The 21,227-nt window shown below is 42.2% G+C and overlaps 1 protein-coding gene across 2 annotated transcripts; it reads left to right on the top strand.

Moving 5' to 3' along the window:
• The first annotated feature begins 829 nt into the window (after positions 1-829).
• REEP2 (receptor accessory protein 2) lies at positions 830-20,937 on the top strand. Of its 2 annotated transcripts, XR_003534110.1 has the most exons (9): positions 830-901; positions 1,104-1,176; positions 6,397-6,473; positions 7,859-7,979; positions 8,542-8,655; positions 9,005-9,152; positions 9,406-9,563; positions 11,328-13,266; positions 13,299-20,937. XR_003534110.1 is itself a non-coding variant. In XM_027682561.1 (8 exons), the coding sequence occupies exons 1-8, from the start codon at positions 870-872 to the stop codon at positions 11,400-11,402; spliced, it is 798 nt and encodes a 265-aa protein (XP_027538362.1). In that variant the 5' UTR covers positions 830-869; the 3' UTR covers positions 11,403-20,937. The 2 variants fall into 2 exon arrangements, 1 of the variants encoding a protein (XP_027538362.1); XM_027682561.1 differs by having other exon boundaries at positions 11,328-20,937.
• Positions 20,938-21,227: the final 290 nt, after the last annotated feature.

Below are 21,227 nucleotides of genomic sequence, written 5' to 3'. Positions count from 1 at the left end.
TTTTTACTGTTTTAAATTAAAACGCCGCTTATGTAATGGTCATCTCAGTGTAATTCACAGATCTATGTACTGAGCCTAATCAATCCTTGACTGTAATGTTCATCCAGGCTCCCCGGGGGCCCAATAATGAACTCTGGCACTGACTGAGGAAGAGGATTCTCCTAACAGTATTCCTTGGTGAGCTGTTAAAACACAACAATTTCCGGGACCCCAGTATGCTTAACCATACACATTCCCACCCTGCACCAAGGATATTCCCCACAGACACACACTGCTCAGCCTTGTTTGTGTAGTCAACTAAGTAATCCTCGGCATCTCAATTGAAATTTCGAGGAAGAGCATCTGGCAACACTGAATTTACCCTGGAAACTACAAGCAAAAGCCTTCGTCCTTCTGGTTTGATAACGCAAACCTCAGTATCGGCAAGTCAAGTTTTGGGTTGCATCTGGTTCTGGGTGACACTGGGAGCCGTGGGACTCTAAAACGCTTTTAACCCTTAACTCCGCTGTTTGCAGCATTTAACAGCTGCTGCCTCGACCTCCCCCGAGGAGGCCACTGCATGGAAAATGGCTTCTTCTGCCTGTTACTCCTCTGCCTTCCCAAGTGCCCGTGATCTCAAGTCAGCGATTTCCCCCTGTAATTCTCCTCTGCCATCGCTCCAGCCGGGGGCTGCGGGTGTCCCCCCGGCCTGGGCACCGCGTGTCCCCGCAGCGGCGGATGCTCTCTGCGGCGGATGCTCTCCCTGCGCCGCTCGGCTCCTCCCTCCGAGCACCCGGGGCGGGGCTGCGCTTGCTGCAGGAACCTGCCCTGGAAGAGCCTCCTCCCGCCGCCGCCGCCGCTCCCGAGCCGCGCCCGGCGCCGCCGCCGCCATGGTCTCCTGGATCATCTCCCGCCTCGTGGTGTGAGTGCGGGCGGGGGGCCCCTCGCGGCACCGGGGCTGGGTGGGGGGCGGCTGCGGCGGGGAGGGCGCTGAGCCCCGGGGAGATCGCTGAGCCCCGCCCGGCCCGGCCCCGGCCCCGCGCCGGGAGCGGCTCGTCCCGCGGGCAGCGCCGGCCCGGGGGGGCGGGCGGGGCGGGGCGCTGAGCGGTCCGTTCTGCCCGCAGGCTCATCTTCGGCACCCTCTACCCCGCGTACTCGTCCTACAAGGCCGTGAAGACGAAAAACGTGAAGGAATATGTGAGTACGGGCTCGCCGTACCGGCGCAGCGCCCGCCCCGTCCCCCGCGGCCGCCCCGCAAAGCCCCCCCGGCTGATCCCGCTGGGCTCGGCTCAGCCCCGGCCCCGCTGGGCTCGGCTCGGCTCAGCCCCGGCCCCGGCCGGCTCCGGAGAAGCTGCCGAGGAAAGGGCGCTCACTAAGATGGGAGGTTCCAAACCATAAACCTGAGCTGCTTTTTCTCAGGAGATGCTGAGTGAGGAAGGGAAAGCGGGGCAAACGCTGCAGTCTGGAAGCATATGAAAGTCCAGGACAAGTTCTTTCTTGTAACTTTATCCTTACTCTGTGTCCTTTACAGCTTTTTCTGTGTTACTTTAGTTTTCTTCCAAAGGGCTGAGTAATCTTGCTTGATTTGTGGCTTCCTGTCAACTTTGGTTGTGATCAGTGTTTTCTGTTGGTCAAGATTTCATCCTCTTTCCCTCCTGGAATCGTTTCCCCCTCTGTGTCTACACCATCGTTACAATTACCATATTTTAAACACCAAGAGTTTTCTTGTGATGTGGTGTGTCATCCTCTTACAGAAGGGGTGTTCTGAGGTGATCAGCAGAGACAAGAGCTATTTGTCTTGTGAGTGGGATGAGTTTCCGTTCATCTAGACCAAGGAATAACATGAAGTACCATGAGTGATTAGGATAGAATTTGTCAGTATTGCTTTGTGGTACAGTCTAAGACTTCATCTGGCAGTCTCTGTTTGCTCCTTACGGACATGTCAGCAATAAATATTGCAGGATATAGCCCTGTTTTGGCTCACACTGCTCCAGCCCTCTGGAATTGACCAGACCTTTCCTGGGCATTGGCTTAAAATTCAACCCAGAGGTTTTTAAGTAGATACTGATTGAGCTGAGAATCTCACTCACAGTGGGCAGCTTTACAAACTACAGCCTCTGGCTCAGGTGTTTGGCTTTGGTTTTTGTTTTAATACTGGTCTCAGCAAAGAAGTTGAAATATGAATGTTTGGGAGGCATTGATAACTGATAAATTGTATTTAGAGTATTAGAGACACAGTATTAGAGATACAGTCAGTAATATGATGAGCCTTACTAAACTTTGAAGTTTAGTAGTAGCAGCATTAGAAAGGGGAAACAAAGAAACTCAATGAATAATCATGTGATCCTATGACTTCATAGTTACCTTTGAGGTTACATATTAAGTTCTATGGTATTACTATTGTCTTCTCTGGCATTCCTCACTTCCTTCCAGTTGCCAGTGACCTTCATTTGTTGCATGAAATGTGTATTTTGTACCCGGAATTTTATTCTGGCTCATGAGTGTCTGTAACAGAATGATTGTATTCCAGTTACAGAACCTGAACTTGAAGACAGACTCAGATTTCAGAGTTTTAAATCATTTTATTGAGAACTTGATGGGGAAAAAACCCTCAAACCCTCATTTTTTTAAAAGCAACTGGTATTCTTTACAGTAAAACCCTGCTTATTTTCTGTGGGTAGGTGCTGTTGAGGTACATCAATGCTTTAATTCTTTGCCGAATATAAATGTTGTATTGATCCGATTTTCTTTTGGTAAGTGTTACCTAAGCAGCTCCAAGACTGCCTTAATCTAATAGTGAAATATCATGGCATCACAGAATGGTTTGGGTTGGAAGAGACCTTAAAGCTCATCTATTATGTCCCCTGCCATGGGCAGGGACACTTTCCATCAGACCAGGTTGCTCCAAAGCCTGTCCATCCTGGCCTTGAGCACTTCCAGGGATGAAGCATCCACAAACAGAAATGAGAGGAGGTACTTGAGCATCATGAGGTTGTCTTAATAATATCAACTGATCACTTGGTTATAAGTCCCACTAGGGCTGATGTGGAAAAGTGTGGCATTCATTTCGGGGGTTTGTTTGGTGATTCACTGGTATAGCTTTCCTGAAGTAGATAGTTCTGGATTGCTGCAGCAGAAAATTTTCTCATGTTTCTAGTTTCAGTGAAGATACTGGAGTTGGTTCAAGAACATGTATTTGAACTGCTGAAACTTATTTTGTATATTAATTATTTCTCCTTGAGAGGACTGCATCAGAAATGGGCATTTAGATGTTGTTGCCATCTGCCTTATTCACTTACCTTTAAAGGGCTTCTTCCTTCTCAACATAAGTGGAAAGATGGGGGAAAAACATTTATGTTAGGTGTGGGAAAAGGGGCCACTGTCTGTCCAAACTGTTCTTCATGTGAAAAGTCAGCAGACAACTCAAATGCTCTGCAGCCCATTTTTCAAAGCCAGCTGTTCCCATGTACAGCTGCTTGTTCATAGTGCTGGAGAACCAGCATTGGTCAGGGTTTGGTGGTGAAGAAAGGTCTCACAGGGGTATCTGTGCTGTAGTGGGGTGTTGAAGCTTGAGTTGGCACAGACCAAGCTACCACCAGCAGTCCTTCAGTGGCATCAGAGTACAGTGCAAACTCAGTGTTCTCCACCACCATGGTATAAATTTGTGCGAAGTCCTTGAGCAGCTGTGGCAAACTGCTTCTTGTAGCTCAGGTTTTTTTCTTTTTCAGCTTTGGTCAAATCTACATTGGAATTGTGCTTTTGCATTTGCTGAATTTATTTAGGTTCTTGGTGCAAGTTGGGGAGACAGTGTATGTGCAGTTAGCTGAAGTTAGTGACCATCAGCTTGAGCAGCAAAGACCTGACTCTGTTTAGTGGCTTAAAAAAAACAGCCTGGTTTAAGCTTCAGTTTTGGAAGGTCTTTGTCGTAATAAAAAATTCATGTTTCTTCCCCTGTGCTTTCTGCTCTTCTAGTTTCTGGTCATCTGCACTTCAGGGACTTCTAGAACTAGAAGTTGGATCCTTCTCATTTATTTGAGGGCTGTATTTCTTTTTGTCTTTGGCTATAGAGCATTGGGTGAGCAGGAGGAGACAGAAGGCAAGAGACCTGTGTCCAGTATCAAAGATGCAAACATGCAGTTTATTTAAACAGTACAAAGCAATGTTTTCTGTTCTCAGTGCATCATCTAATACTCCAGAGCATTCTGTTAGCAGAGTGAAAAAGTCTAATGAGCACTGAGCTTATGGTTTCATCTGGCTGCCTACAGTGACCCCTCCTGAGTGACATCAGCTAATTTATGTAACCACAGTAGTTTTCACTAAGAAAAAGCAGATGCTATAAGTTCACTGCTTTATATTTAATCAAATTTAGAGCCAAAATATCAACTGGAGATCAATCAGGATCCTTTTCTGAATTCTTTAATCAACTCATACCTAATCTCTTGGATAGAAAAGTATCTCCTGCACAGTTTGTCATCTTATTATTCACCACCTTTTCCAGATCTTTCATGAAGATGAGCACCACAGATCTCAGCACTGGTTCCTGTGGGATTCCACTGGTAACTTTCCTCATTGTGAAAAGTGGCCATTTATTTTTATCCTTTGTTTCCTCTCTTTTAACCAACTGTTAATCCTCAAGAGTCCCTTCCTTTTTATCCTTGACAATTTCGTTTCTTTAAGTGTTTATTTAGACCTGTTAGAAACTGTTTAGAAACTCCATACACCCTGCCTGTAAGGGAAGCACTAGAGCAAGAGTTTATGGAAACCTAAGAATTCTGCTACAATTGTGAATTTATTTTAAAAAACCCAAACATATTCCTTATTTTGTGACATATATATATTATATCTGCTAATTGCTTTTATTATTATTAATATTGCCTTCATTTTGCCTAATGCTGATGTAAGGTTTACTGGTATGTGGCTTCTCTGAAATCTCTCACCCTTTGGGATCCCTTTTTTCAAACTTTGGTTTATCATTATTCACACACTTTTTCATACAAGAGCTGATTTATGTTGCTGTGCTGAAGAATTAACCATTCATTTCATAGAGTTGCTTTAGATCAACTGAATGACACCTGGTCCTGTCCAAACTGATGATACAAAGGGGAAAAAAAGGCAAGAGAGAGGAGGAGGAGAGTTCTGTTACTTTCTGTTGTGGAAAAAAAAATTCACAATAAAGTGGAAACAATTTGGATTACTAACAACTATCTTCTAACCCATCCGCTCTGTTAGAGGGGCTGGAGGTAGATTGATTTTATTTTTTTGAGAAAGTTTTGGGGGGTCTTTTAAGAACAAATCATGGAATTTTCTGACACATGCAAGTTTGGGGAAATACCTGCTTTTATATCATTTGCTGTAACAAAGATTGTCAACATGTCATTATTACATGAACATGACTGTTCATGTAATTTTAATATACGGATTAATGTGTGGATTTAATATGAGGAATTTCCCTGGTTCAGTTTGGTTCTTCTTTCCCATTCTTGATGACATTTAGAGTGTTAAATTGCTTTTAGTAAAGGTGTCCTTTGCATTTATCCACTACTTACATTTATTTCTAATTCTCAACAGCAGAGAAAACTGGCAATTTCTCTTACAAGAGAGCAGTTTTTATAATTCAGCTGATTCTTCCTTAGGAATAATTGGCCTGTAACGGAGAAACCTGTTACTAGAACAGGTGTTTGTTAGGGGGGAATTATTTTATGCTTTGAAAGAAACACTGCTCCAGATAAGGGTGTGAGGAAGGAGGGAGACAGACAATAGGCATATGCAGATGTGCCATAATAGCACAAAGTACTTTTTATATATAGATACTCAAAACCTTAAATAAGAAGATGAGGTTGATGGGGCATGTTCTTTGCTCTTTTACTTTTCTCAGTGAGCCTTTATCTACAAAGAAAGAATTGCTTGTATAATTTCTGGGAGTAATGATTAAGGCAAAGAATTAATAATGGGTTAGAGCAAAATAATATATTTGTTGGTTTGTTGTTTTTCTTCTTTTTCCCAAGGAAAAACCTTTACATCAGGAAAATACAGGGCTCCAGTTGAAACTTAAACTTTTACATATGTGTGTGTATATATATATTTATTACAATATTCATGATATATTAAAGAGTGTAACTTCCTAAAGTGAACTGATCAGTCTTTCCGGCTCATTTGGGACCTTAACACTGTTGCATCATAATGTTGTTCATCAGTGTATCTGTATGCATTTATCTTTTTAAAGCACATTAATCCTACATGTTTTCCCAGACTATAATGTACCATTTAGTATATGACCCTCCCCATTACTGATTGTATATCCTCCTTCTTATTGAACTCCTCTTAATGTGTGGAGTTGATGAGTCATTTATGCTGAGAAGACATGTCACTTCTTTTCTGGGTCTGATGGATGTCTATTGAGTGACTGCTCTTTTGCAGGTGAAGTGGATGATGTACTGGATTGTGTTTGCCTTTTTCACCACTGCAGAAACACTCACAGACATTGTTCTCTCTTGGTGAGTTCCTTGTTGGGATCTTTTTCTGTTGTGGTGGTGGTGTTTTTGTTTTGTTTTGTTGGATTTTTTTAAGGAGAGAGAAGTGTTAGGATGCTATGAATAAACTGTCTCTCCTTTAGGAGTTTTCAATCCCTGTGAAGAGTCAGCAGGTTTGTAGTTATTGTGAGTAGTAGCTGCTGCCTTAGCTGTTTCATCTCCTACCCTTGCAAAGTTGGGGTAAATGCACAGTCTCTGTAAGAGGATCTTTATCCATTCATAACATGAAAGATTTTTGAGAAGCTGTTAATGTGAACTGGTAAAGTTTGAAAAATGGTGGTCTGAAAGACACTCTAAAAAAAAAGATGGTAGAAGGAAGGGACCTATTTTGCTTTGGCAGCCTGTTGTGTGGAGGAGCAGATCACACACACGAGTGGATTGCATGAAGCAGGTTCCTGCTCCTTTCAGTGCCCTGTGTCATGCTTGGCAATATGGAGGCCTCCAAAAATGACAAATAATTGTTACAGAGCTTCAGCTGAGCCTTTGGAACAGGATACCTTCAGTTTCTTCATTGCTTCAGTGTTTGGGCTTTGCATAGATATCTGAAACAATATTAGTCAAGAGTTTCATCTTTTAAAGAATCGTGAAATGGCTACTCTTGCCTTACAGAAGTGCTCAGTGGTTTTGCTTCTTCCTGGGTAAACTCTGAAAAGCAGACAAAGATCTAAAAAGTACAAGAGCTTTATCTTGTTCACTTACTTAAAATGAACCTCTGAAAACAGAAGTTTCTTATACTAGTAGAGTCAGTAGAGGGTTTGCATTCACTTGTTTCAGTCTCTGCTATTGTATCTTCCCAGAGAGTTTTTTGGGTAAGGGTTAGAGATAAAAGACTTACATCCTGCCTGCTCTTTTTCATTTACTCTGTCCCCTGTGTCTTATCTGAGGAATACCTACAGGAAGTTTCAGAAACAGCCATCAGCCTTGGCAGGAACATGACATTATTAAGATATGTAGTTGAAAATTTTGGAAAATGAGAAGGGAAGCTAATGTAATATTAACATCCACTGGATACTCTCTGAACAAACTTCAGAATGATGAGAGTAGCTATCAGATTGTAATTTGGTGTGTTTGCAGGGCTGAGAGATGCCCTGTTTATGGAGTTTTCATGGCTATGGATGAAAGACTAAATGAGACTCGAAGAAGGTATGTCCTAGGATTCTAAAGAGGGTTCTGCTTTTCTGACCTGATTAATCAATTCTCTTGTTTCTGAGCCTTTATCTTGCCTGCACTCTTTCTGCCTGTGCTGCTCTCTACCAGTTATCTCCATCTGTCTCTGTGCTGATCTTGATTCCGGTTCTCCATCTTTCTCTCTCTCCTTCTTTTTTTTTTTTCTTTCCTCTTTCTCTCAGGTTTCCCTTTTATTTCGAGCTGAAAATCGCATTTGTGATTTGGCTGCTCTCCCCTTACACCAAGGGCTCCAGTGTCCTCTACAGGAAGTTTGTGCACCCAACGCTCTCCAATAAGGAGAAGGTACTTGCTTGTTGTTAGAAGATACTGACCTGTCTGGGAGCTGACTGACTTCTGATTCAGTTGGGCCACAATAAGAACTGAAATGTGTGAATCATGCTTGTGCTGACACTAGTGGATGTAGAATGGTTCTGTCTCTGACAACGATGTCATACTGCAGCTTACTGGAGATTGTAATGTAGCCAGTAGTTTGCCTAAAGCTTAGCAAGCATGTTTGGCTAACCCAGTGTCATGAGCTCTTACAGTCACTGTCAGTAGTTAAGCTTTTTGAATCGTGATAGGAGCAGCATGTTCTGTAGCCCATCTGTTTTTTCACTGTCAGTGCAAGCGACTGCTTTGTTTTGGTTGTGATAATTTGGAAATAACTTATGTAATTAAAAGTTGCATTTACAAGCTTTCTGTAAGTAGCAGAGAAACTCCTGTTATGTGATCAATGACAGCTGATGGTGGTAGCCTGGGAAAAAAGCATCCAGCTGAGCTTTGCATTTTTAAGGGTGTTGATGGGGAGACTTTGATCATGTTTATGATGAGGAGCTGAATGCCATGTTCCACATTGCCTTCCTAGGAGATTGATGAATACATTACTCAGGCTTGTGACAAGAGCTATGAAACCATGATGCGAGTTGGCAAGAGAGGGTTAAACCTTGCTGCCAATGCAGCAGTTACTGCAGCTGCAAAGGTAATCCAACACCTTCTGTAACAATCTGGAATTCCTGAACGGTTTAGTGTTGTGTGCTGTGTTAGGGATACTCCTACTTGTTTGGCACCAGTCTACTTTTCCTTTCCTCCAGTTTGCCTTGGAATTAATCCCATCTTTTGACTTACAAAAAGAGGAGGGGGAGTGGAGTGGGTTTTGCTTTAATCACTTCATTGTTGGGCTTGGGAGCATACTTTTCTTTTCCCTTCTCATTTTTTTTCAGAGTACCCTAGTGGGGAATAGGGCACCTTTCCTCCTCTTCTGAATGAATGATCCCATGTGACATGATCTTGGTGAAGAGCCCTTCACCCTAATTTTTGTGTCCCCTTAGGGCCAGGGAGTTCTGTCTGAGAAGCTTCGAAGTTTCAGCATGCAGGACCTCACCCTGATCCGGGATGAGGACACGGTGCACATGCGAAGCCGCGATCCACAGCTGCATTCCTCTGGTGGGAGTCTGCTGGAAACCATCGAGGACTCAGGTACAGAGCCCTGCTGGGCATTGTATGGTGAGCCAGGAGGGGTTCCCTGCACTTGCCATGCCTTGGGTCTCAGAAGGAGCACAGTATTGCTGCTGTCTGGGAGAAGATGCATTGCCTCCCATAGAGCCTGCCCTTTACCGTGCATCTCTGTACTTTTGGATTATCCTTTGAGATAGCTGGCATTTCCCTTCCATGTGGTCCTTCAGGATGGGCCATTATAGGCTTTGCTAAAACTTTCTCTCTTGTTCCTTAGCTTCCTGTTACTCCTCAGGAGAGGAGAGCAGTGTGGCACACAGGTCTAATGGAACCCCATCAGATCCTAGAACAGACCCATCAGATGAAGATGCAGGAGACAAACTTCCTAAACGTACCCAGAGTCTCAAAGCTCCTAAAAAGGTGACGAAAACTGAGGTGAGCTGGTGTATAGATTATTTCCTGCACAGACATTGATTTGTGAGCTTTGTTGGAGGACTCTAGCTTGACAGGTTCAGCACATTTAAAAGCTGTATATATAAATTTTGTTGGACTGTCTTTGCTAGTTGAATCAGAGGACTCATCTGCTTGCCGTACTGTCTTTAGCTTTTGCATTTTTAGCATGCCTGGAAGCCTCTGTCATAAGCCAGGACCCAGCTTCTCTTTTATTCGGGTTTTGTGTTGAAGGGTGGAACATTAAATATTTTTAACATGTCTTGTTGACTGTATCCTCGCTCCTGTCTGTTACAGTCTGATGGTGTAATGGTACTGTGGCATTTATCCGTGGGGCAGCCACTTTCCCTTAACCTAAAATGCAGCAGTTCTGTGCCCTCTTAGGCCTCCCTCAACTTCACAGATTAGATCTGGGGAAATCACACCACTCCCCACCTGCCCCACTCCTCCTCTCCCCCCAGTTGTCCCCAAGAGTCATTTAAATTGAGCAATCTTTTCTTCCAGCTGTTGGTGTGTTTTATAGGATATGCTTTTTGAGGTGCTGCTTTCCAGGCTTTGACTCAAACATTTCTTATGGTTTGGTTTGTACATGATAAAAATGGCTCTCCCTTTTTGTGAAGTAGCTTGATTCAACTTGATCTTCTAATTTTATTATTTTTATCTAAGATAAAGAGTGCTGTATAACTGGCTCACATTGTTGAGCTATTCAGGCTAAATATTAAATAATTTGGAGGAAGGTAATTGCTTAGAGCATCATTTTAGGTCATGCTGTTAACCTGATTTTGCAGTGTACAGGACACCTTTGCATGTGCTTAAGTACTCTTTGTAACAGAATCACAGAATATTTGAGGTTGGAGGGGATCTCTGAATTCATCTGGTCCAAGCCCACTGCTCAAGCAAGGACCAGGTCCAGTTGGCTTTTGATTATCTCCCAGGATGGACATCTTTGTCTAAAGATGCATTTTAAATTACCTGGATCTTTTTCAAGTTCCTATGGCTTATTTCTGAGGTGACCTTCTCTAGCATATTAGACAGGAGCAGGGAAACAAGAGAATCAAAATTGGATTCTAAGCTTCCTAGCGAGGAATTTTTAAAGTGAAACTGTGAAAAGACAAAACCAACTCTTTTATGCTGTTTATGGTGAATACAGAAATACTGATAAAGCCCTTTGCAGGCATATTAGTTTTTATGCTCAGACTGTTGGATCTCTGGTTCAGATGTAGGATTTGTAGGAGGCCTTTGACTGAGATCTCTGAGTTGCCTGCCAGGGCTGAATGCATCATAGATGAAAAAGTGTGCTCTTCTAGCCAATATCCACAATGACAGACACAGGAGTAAAGCACACAGGGTAGCTCAAGATGTTTCTACAGCTTTCAGAGAACTGCATTGGTGATGGAAGTCAAGAAGCAGAAAAGTTGTAGCAGTGAAGTGTTACATGAATGTTACCAGTCAGAAATATTGCTGTGTCTGACCTTGTGTTGAGACAACTTCGATTTTATTACTATAGTTGTCCTGTTTTAGAATGTCTTCTCCTGGTTGCTGTTTGATGGATGTGTTGAGTAATCTGTTTAATAACCAAGAAAAAAAAAGAATGTTTAAATAGCCTTTTGAGACAACAGAAGACATGAACAGGGTCATCTTGTCGTAGTTGTTTTGTCCTATTTTCACTCCTCATTCTTTCACCTTTCTGTCAGACATGTAGATGTTAAAGTAAACTAGTCTAAGATGCCTCTTTTTCTTTCTCCCCAGCTTCCAGTAAGGAGTGTAAAAGCCCGGCCCAAGAAGAAAGCTGCTGGCTCTCTTGCCTCTGGCGAGTCATCCTAAGGCGACCTCCCCCTCCCCAGCACCTGTCTCTGTCCCGGGATTTTCGCTTTTGAGGGGAAACTCTCCAAAGGAAGGGAGCTGAGATTCTTGTACATAACAGATACTGCTTTGTAGAGCTCATTCCAAGGCAAGGGGGAGGCTGGGATTCAGAAAATGGAGTAGAGGATACACATCCTCAGGAATTTTCTCCTTTTCATCCCTCTGTTGGAGGGAATGCTGATATGTCTGTACATAGCCAGTTGCTTTGGAATTCCCACTGTATAACCCTAGTTGAGAATCTTTGCTGCAAGAACTGACTAGGGTTTGAGACATCCATTGCACAGAAACTGGAAAAATACTAGACACTGGAGTTCCACAGGGGTGGGTGGCTCCCAAAAATGTCTTATCTTGCTCTGGGTATCCTTCTGCAGCTGTGTGTTGTTAAGAAGTGCCCACCATGAGTCATATTCCGTAAGAATGGACCATACCTGACATGTCCATCCCCTCTGAGAAGGTGACTGAAATGATGTATGCTGGGTGCTTTTGAACATAAAGGATTAGCTCATGGGAGGAAAATGCTAGATTCCCATTACTCATCCTGGAAGATTAAGAGATTGGGGTTTATCTTATTTTTTTCTGGAAGGTGAAGGGAGGTAATTGAAAAACTGAGTAATGAAGAAAATGTGCCGTTACCATGCACATTGTATGATGGAGGAGATACAGGTATCTGTAAGAGTTAACTGTTGAGAAGGAAAGTTTGGCATCTGTAAGATTTTGGCTCTTTTTGAAGCTGCTTGAATTTTATTTTAGGTTCTGGTACCCACTTTGATTCCTGTGGGAGCATCAGAATGAGGCAAGTTCCATGGCAAGGGTACTTGCTTTGCCATTTAGAGGTTGAACTCCATGTCATCCTGATTTTGTTACTGCAGACAAATTCTTTTATTCTACCAGATGACTGGGGAAAGTCTGTCTCAAAATAGTCTGTGGGCATACTTGACAATTCCAGAAGCCCTTACCTCTCAGCTGTAGGAGATTCAATCCTCAGGGCACGAGAACTGATAAACAGTTGATGTATGAATTTTGCTAACTCCAGGATTTCATTTATGGGGGATAAAAAGCAGGGAGCAGGGCACAATGCTGTGATTAATCAGTCCTCCTGCTTGATCCCACTGCAGCCCTTGCACACATTTTCTGTCAGACCATGTGCCATGTTTATCAATGTCCTGAGACTTGAGCAATATGAAACACTTGGGACAGAAAACTACACTGAATGTAGAATATATATTGTGGGAGTGAAATTGCAGTGCTGCAGAGAAAATTCACATCATGCCAAGCCATACTAATCTCTTGAACATTGTTAAGGGGAGATCCCCTGCACACTTGCCAACTGAGTCAGTCGGAATTTATGAGATGAGTAAGGTTCCTGTTGCTGAGATCTGTAATTACAGATGTGGTTGTCTGAATGCAAACTTGATGGTCTTGATTTTTACTGAAACTAGTTATCAAAGGAGCCTGGCTCTTACTTCCCTACTGAAGACCATTCCCAGCTCTAGGTGCAGGTGTTTGTCTGCCCACATCTTTTGCTGCCCCATTTCTGAAATTACAGTGAATTCACAGAGCCCAGTATTTTGCTGTTGACAAGGTATAGAAGCACTTCTGCAACTAAAGTTCCACAAGTATTTCTGTCCTAGAGAATAGCCCTTCAAAAGTTTATAAAGTTGAAGATCAGGACTGAATTTTTTTCTTGTTTCCTGTTGTCTTGGTGGCAAATTGTTTGCTGTTGAATTAACCATTTATTTTAGGAAACCAATGAAGTTGGTTTTACTTTTATTTATAGCTTTTAAAAGTTGAAATTTTTACAGACCATATCAGAAACTTGCATCTTGTCAGAAATATTTGTCCCAAATTATCCACAAGGCCTTATCCAGAAGCCAGTAGAAAATCCTTGATTTGGCTTTGAATTTTGAGTTTCACCAAAAAAAAAAAAAAAACCAACTATTTTATTCTTTTTAGTTTATTAGCAAACTTTGTATTCCTGTCTCACTAGCACATGCAAGTGCATGTCCTTGAAGCAGGAATACTTTCTGTTTCCAGAGGAAATTCCTCTCTCCAGACAAGGGATAAAAATCTTCCATGATTATGTGGAAGATTCAGTTGTGAGGAAATGCTGTCCTAGACTTTACTATACTGAGCAAGAGAGAACCATTATTCTCTATATACCAAGTATCTCTATGACCATGTTTCTTGATTTATTTCTTTTTCTTTAGCTAAAATTTTCCATAGCAAATTATTTATGTAAGACCTTGTGAGGGACTTGATTTGGAAGCCAAGTCCCCCCTTATGTTGATCTTCATGCCCTTTCCTTGTGCCTGTGGTGTGACAGTCTATGATTACGAGGTTTCCATAGAGTGACTTTCCAGAATGTTCTCCGGAATCAGTTCATTTGTAGTGGCTCTTCTGCTTTGAAGCACAGGAAGAATTTTCTGAAGATTGTTTTGGCATCTGGATTTATTTTTGTCTTCCTGAGCTGGGTCCTGTGCTAAGTAGCTTTTACTTAGCGTTGGTGCTTGATGTCATTAGCTCGTGGGTAAGTATGGGTCGGTTTTACTCTGACTTTTGTTTATACAGGGGATTTAAATGACTTTTGGTTGCAGGAGTGAGTCTGGAGTAGAGTCAGGGGCTGTTATCTAGTGTGTGATACGAAGCTGATGATGCCAAGCAGCAGAACTTACCCAGAGCAAGAACAATGTCTTAGCATGGATACTATTTTCTTCTAGTACAAATGTGACTGCTAGACTGTGCTTTGCTTGATCAAAGCCTCTGCAGATCTACCACCACCCACGTGACCTCTTAGTGAGTTTCTAGATATAGTCCTGCATTGGATGGCACTGTCTTGCATAGAAATTCTCTTGTTAATGAGAATGCTGAATGTGCTGCTTTGATAAAATGCTTTTATCAGCTGCTGTTCAGTGTTTTCAGCAGGAAATGCTGGAATGTAGTTTCTCTTCAGTATCATCTGTGGGCTTCATTGTGCAATTAAGCAAATGGTTAAATCTTCACCTAGCAGTAGAACCTGTGTTCACTAAGTGTTTATAACCTTTTCCTAATATGCCTGGGCACAGAGAGAAATGCAGTAAGAGAAAATGATACCTGAAGGGAGGGGGTGGGGAGGGGGTGGTATGTGTGTGTCAAACTTTGTGTGCCTAAAATTATCCTAAAATACCTGTACCATGAGATACAAAGTTGAAGCCATGACTGCCTTTTGAAAAGAAATGTTTTTACCTTCATGCTTTATAGTACTACAAGTCAGTGTTCTGATGTTGGTAAAGAAAATAGTGAAATGTGGTTTCTCATGTGAGAAACTTAATGATTTGTTGCATAAAAGGGAAAAGTGTTTTCTTGCTTGGCAGTACCCTCCGTGGTGGGTAAGAGATATGAAAATATAGGGGAGACTACTGTCAGGTTTTAAACCTTTACACTTCAGCTAAACATCTTTATTACTTACTGTACTTTCTTGAGTTTCTGATTCTCCAGCTTCAGGTCTCTGAGACTGATTTCTTTTAGACGAGATTAACTTCCTTGGTAGGTAGAGGGTGTATAGAGAGAGGGATGCTGATGCTCTTAAATTTGCAAAGTTTGTTCTGGGGAAGCTTCACCTTCCCTCATCTTACTGAATTGAGTTCCATTCATTGTGTTTTTGCAGTGCTGGGCTTTCCTTTATACGTCCCTCTTGGAAGTACGACTCCCTCACGATATACAGCCTTGAAAAATAAGATTTCTAGAGAACCACAACTTTCCAGAAATTGTTATTTATTCTGTGCCATCTTAATCAGCAGGGAACACAGTGCCTTAGTAGGAAAGTAAGATAACTGTGGAGAACTCTGCTGGTTCTCTGACCTACACTTAGCATTGTATTAAGGAGGCTCACAAATTAGCTGTGAAGTGTCACTGTATGCTTGGGAGCAGCTGTTGGATTGAGCTGAGTTTTCCTATCTGTCTTCCAAAGTTGCATATAATGCTGGAAAGTGTGGCTTATTCCCTAAGGGAGAAATGCAGGGGGAAAAAATTGTATTCTTATCCTTCGTTCTAATTGGGACAGTGTATTGTCACATTACTGCTTGCTGGAGAGAGGCCAAATCACATCTCTGTGGAACTGCTCTGTGCCACAGCTTTCCTTGCTTTACCCACTAGGAATTTGTGGTGTGCCACCTGGCTGAAGCATCTCACGGTGCTGCTTTCTGAGTTTTGTCCTGCAAAGTCAGATATGTGAAAAACCAGCAGAGTATTCTGAAGCTGCATGAGCTCATAGAATCAGAGAGCTGTCAGAGCTGGAGGGGACCTCTGGAGGTCATCTGGTGCAACCTCCCTGCTCAGTCAAAGCCACCTAGAGCCAGGTGCCCAGGAGTTCCTGTGTGCTGTCTGTGGACTGGAGCCTACTGAATTTAATGTTTCAGAGCTGATACGTGCAGAAATGCATATGCTGTGTGGGAATGTGCTTTAGTGTTACTGAAGAGAAAGGTTTCCTGGTCACCTTTCATCTGGAATTTGGCACTAATGCAAGACACTGTAAACATAAGTCAGTGTTATGTTCTTTTTAGGTATTGTTAAAAAGCCTGGAGGCCTCAGAAGAGACCTTCAGAGGTGTGAACAGTTGGTTTCAACAGGAAGTGGAGACAATGTCCTGAGAGATAGAATTAGAGTGGAAAATGGGCTGTGTGCAGCACAGCTGTCCCGTAAATACTGCTGACTTTTTGAGCCCCAAGCAACTCTTAAACTTTGCATTCTACAGATTAGAGCCTGATTTCTCTCGGAACACTTCTCTCTCTCTCTCTCTCTGTGTTGTACCTTTCTGAACTGGGCTTGAGCTACATGGATTGAGATTCCTGAGCCTTTCATCACTTCAGAACAATCAAGCTTGACTTTTACCTCAGCAGGCAGCTGATCTGCAGGGAGGACCAGATGAGTATCAAGTATCTCTCATCGCTTTGTAATAGATGTGTTATGCTGGAGAAGCACCAGCAGGGAGCTCCAGAGGATACATTCATCTGGGAAATTATACCCTCCCCCTGCCAAAGCCTACATTTTTGGGTGAACCAAATGCTGGACTTTGCTATGCTCATACACACAGCTGTATGTAGAATCTCAAAATTCAGTGTATGAATTTCCAGTGCTCTATTTATGATGAGAGCTGGAATGAAAATAGTATGAAGTGAAAAGAAACAGTGAGGTTTTTTTCTGCAACTTTGCAAGTAAATTTAGGTCATTGCTGTTTGTATGCCTAAATTCTTTGCCTAAACCCCTTGCAAGAAAACTGTTACTTTCCTGCTCTGTTTCTGAGCTCCAACTGTTCTGTGAACCGGTTGTATTTCTTTTGTTTACTTATTAAGCAAAGGACTGCTTCCACTTTGCTGACTGTGGAGACATGAAATATACTGTATTAGAGCTGAAATTTAGCCTTTTTCCATTATTTAATCCTGTGACCTAGATTCATACATGTACAAGAAGGCCTAGAGCTGGATTCCCGGGTGGAATCACCATGATTGCCAGTAGCAGAGTTTGATGTATTTCCCTTTTCTTGCAGTGGATTCTGGCTGAAATGTGCTTAATGCAGACCCTTTGGACAAGGGCGTTCTGGCTGCGTATTTAGACAAATAATGTTAGAAGTAACATTTGTGGGAATGCTGCAGAAATCAGTGAACACCAAAGGAGCAAAAGCTGGAGTCTTCTGTAATATATAACTATACCTGTCTTTGTAAGTCAGTATAGCAATGCATTTCCACTGCTGCCATGAATTTTTTAGTGACTTACATAGGTAGGGAATTCAGTCGTGTTCTTTGCAGCAGGTTTGGGAGGAACGTCGGTCTGGGTGGCAAGCATATAAAATTTTACATCCAAGGGAACTACGTTTTTATCACACATTTTTAGTAACTTACCAGACAGAAAGGAAGTTGAAAATTTTTGGTGACTAAAAAATGTAGAGACATTATCCTGATTGTCAGACCTGATACTGAATACAAACCTCCTGTGTTCATGCTGCTGCCTTTTCTGGGAAAGCACTCAGTTGAGGGACTCTCCTGTTAGATCATTTCTCAAATGTTGTGAATGTCATGTAGAGGTAAAGGAATTTTTTATTTTGGCATTGAATTCACGTCTAAATTCAGGTATGGTGAGCTATAAATGGGCCAGTGTTGGCTGAATGACAGCCTGGAGAGAAAGTGGAGGAGCTGGGGCAGATGTAGCCAGGTGAAGATGACTCAAGGATGTTCCTGGAAGTGCAGAAATTAGAGAGTTGTTTTGACTCAGCATTTTCATGTCAGAGCTCCTGTTAGCACAGTGCTGATCTAGAGGCAGGAAGGCACAAGGAGGGCTGTGAATTTCTTTTTGTCCACTAGAGGGTATAAGCATAACATAAAATCGCTGAAAATGGGAGAGCAGAGACTTGTCTGATAACAATTAGTTCAGTTATGACAAGTTGAACAGCAATATTTCCCCTGTATGAGAGTGAAGATCCTCCTTGGAGTTGGGGGGAAAACAAACCAGAGCACTAAAAGAGAAATATGAAATGATACTGCAGTTAACCTCTGACTAAAAAGGCTATTTAAGCTCTCTGGGCTTTCTAATTGAGCTTTTATCCAGTGAGTCTTTCTGAGACAATAGTGTTACAGAATAACTGTCCTCAAATTCTTTTGTTGAGCGTTCAAACCATTTTCTAGCTGCAGGAAGCAACTCTGTAAATGGCAATGTTTGTGATTTATTCCCCCCCTTTTGCAATTAACCAGTTGCTGTGTGTTGCCCTGATTTATACTCTGAATTTTAGTAGTATTTCCTGGTAAAGATGGATGAGTAGTTTCTTTCAGTTGGATTTATTTTCTGTGAAAATAGAAGCAATTCTAATCTAGAAATACAGATGTATCTAATGTCACTATGGCAATTTGTGGCCATGACAACGGTGTGTTAGCATTCTGAAAAACAGACAGGTTTGTTGGGGTTTTTCGTTGATGGGGGTTTGTTTGGTTTGTTTTGGGGGTTTGTTTGTTTGGTTTGGTTGGGGGGTTTGTGGTTTGTTTGTTTGGGGGGGTTGTGTGTTTTTATTTTTTGTTTGTTTGTTTGTTTTGGGGTTTTTTTTGTTTTCCAGTTGACAACCTAATTAATGGTGCAAGCATTTCAGGAAGAGAACCTGACTTTTTTTATTTGTAGACGGTACAAGATCATGTGGGTCCAAGGGATTTTGACATTGTCTTACATAGAAAAGTTGATGAAGTATGGGCTGAATGAGCAGACAGTGTGGTGGAGAAAAAACTTGGCTGAATGGGCAGGCCCAGGGGAGCAGATCAGTCCCAGGACTGGGACTGGGGTCCAGCAGCACATCCCAGGCCTGTTTTCTTCATTAATGACCTGGAGGATGGGGCAGAGTGTGCCCTCAGCAAGTTTCCAGGTGATGCAAAACTGGGAGGAGTGGCTGATGGGCCAGAAGGTTGTGCAGGAAGCAGCAGGAGGTGTATGGGTTATCTTATGTTTGCTCTCAAAATATGTGGAACATAATGAGACACTGTGAGATTCTTCCCAATGCTGAGAAAGAGGAGATCTTGTGTTTCCAACATCATAGATGGAAACTTGCAGACTGAAGAAGGATCCGGGATGTATCAGGAGGTTACTGTAGGAAGGAGAAATAGAATTTGGAATAGGGCTGGGGATTCTTCAGTGTCAGAGGGTAGGAAATCAATATTTTTCTATTTTTCCATCATATAATTGGAGTTAGATAAACCAACACTGTGCTTTCAGGCAGGTGCTAAATTTCAACCACAAGTTGAGGAATTGCCCTGACAGGCCCCATCTCAAAAGCATGTATTGCATTATACAAAACGCTTAGAAATTATTAAAAAAATTATAAGAAATTAATTATTGAGGGAGGTAGGACTGGTCTCTCGTGACTAAGGCTTGTATTTAGTGAATGGCTGCCTCTGCCAGCATAGAGCTCTCATGTAAAGGCTCTCTACTACCAACACACAATGTCTGTTTGATAAGGAAATGTGCAGATATAAGTTTAGCCAAAGCCAAACCACAGAATTTTCCAAGCTTTCTCTTTTTCCAAGTCTCCATTAGGGAATCTAGGAACTGAATAGAAATTACAACATTGCTGCTATCACTTGCTTATGTTGGAGCAATGACTGTATTGAATTAAATAGAATCTAAACTGCATTTCATAGCTTCATTTTTGTAAAAGCCAGCAGTTGTGCCCATTCTGTATTTACCACAGGAACACCTGATGCATGGAGCCATTGTAGCACTCAAAGTCTGTAACCCCAGAAAAGGGAAAGCAGAGAAGAGGCCACCCCAAACTGGGTTGTTCAGCCAGTCCAGGCTCCTGTCTCTGGTACTGCTCCTCCATTTGATGGCCAGTGGGCAGCCTGGAATTAAACACACGCTGCAAAACACCTCCTCAGACACTGTCACCTCCTCATCCCTGCACTGAACCATGGTGGTGCTGAATGGGTTAGTGGAGTTTTCCTGGCAGAGGGAGTCATTTGAGTTCTGTCACTGTTTTTTGGTAGAGTCATTAAAAGTTTGGTCACTTGCTGCTATGACTCAAATGTAGAAAACCTAAATCTCATGCTGTGCTTGCTTTGATACCCAGACTCTTTCTAGGTATCTTTTTACATTCTCTTTTGTGAAGAACATTAAAGAAACTCGTGTATTTCTCTCCTTGATATCTTGCTCTTTTACCCTCGTTTATTTTCTCCTGTTTTGAAGGACCTGTTGTTTATCTTCCATTTCTACCCAGAGCGTGATACACAAGGTTTTATCAATGCAGATGTGCTTTCATTCCACAAGGTGGCAGCTAATCCTTATTTCCCTTCTCGATTATTTTGACATTTCTGCTGGAAGCAGCTTTTCTGGCCAAGTTCCCTTATGAGGCATAAGGGTCATAAACCTGTAAATACAGCCCTTCTGTTGGGGTTAAAGAGTATTTGGAAAAGCTTATTACACTGTGTCTATTCAGGCTGTATCAGCTTGCTGAAGATTGCTGACAAGACAAAAAAAGGCATCATCTGAGGACTAAATTTTGAATATTACTTCTTGCTATTGTTTCATGTGGGTCTCTGGTAAGTGGTGCTCCAAGCATAACTGAACACAAGTGTATGGTGGCACCTCTAAACAAAACGTTGCTGTGATAAGGTCTAGTTATTGATGTGTGGGTGGGGGAGAGAGGTTCTGGAGGTTATTTATTCACTTTTTATTTCCAGTTTATTTTGACAGATAAACGTCTTGGATAATTTGAATTGAGATCTCCATGTGTCACTAGAATAGGCCTACAGGTTTATGAGTTGCAGGTATGGTTTTTTGTTCTTTGCAATTGAGTTTACACAGTTTTCTCCCACCTCATGCCCGTTTCTTACTACTGATGCCTGTGAATATTTTTCTTTTAAAAACTGCTGTTTTGTTATCTTCTCAAACTGTGCTTCTAAATTGTTTCAGTTTATCTTCATGTCTTATGTGTTTAGTCTTCTGCCTTTCCCCCTCTCCATTGTTGAATGAATAAAGATATGAAAATTAATACAGAGTCCTGCTATTTCTGCTGTGTAAAAATAAGGCAAGTTGGGAGAATCTGGTGTGTCCTGGGTTTGTTTCTTCACTTAAATGTTGCTTCTCAATTAGGTTGTGTGCACTTGCCAGCTGTTGACTGAGGACTTGGATTCATATCACGAGTGTACTTGTTAGGTGGCCTTTTTGCTCCTGCAGAATTAAATATTGTTACTGTTAAGCATCGAGGAGACCTACCTGAACTGTGACTGCAAATAACTCCTGGGGAGGACAGAGGGGGGAAAGCATTTGTATGTGCAAAGT

Source organism: Neopelma chrysocephalum, unplaced genomic scaffold, assembly GCF_003984885.1.
Source record: "Neopelma chrysocephalum unplaced genomic scaffold, ASM398488v2 Primary Assembly neopelma1_63, whole genome shotgun sequence".
NCBI lineage: Eukaryota > Metazoa > Chordata > Aves > Passeriformes > Pipridae > Neopelma > Neopelma chrysocephalum.
The sequence above is the reverse complement of the archived record's forward strand: the minus strand, read 5'-3'. Positions and strand labels throughout refer to the sequence as shown.

What these genes read in the sequence shown, in the direction of transcription:
- REEP2 (XM_027682561.1), top strand. Translation starts at nt 870, where the DNA reads ATGGTCTCCTGGATCATCTCCCGCCTCGTGGT. An exon ending in ATCATCTCCCGCCTCGTGGT is followed by an intron (nt 902 to 1,103) that starts GTGAGTGCGGGC and finishes TTCTGCCCGCAG; the next exon opens with GCTCATCTTCGGCACCCTCT. An exon ending in GGAAACCATCGAGGACTCAG is followed by an intron (nt 9,153 to 9,405) that starts GTACAGAGCCCT and finishes CTTGTTCCTTAG; the next exon opens with CTTCCTGTTACTCCTCAGGA.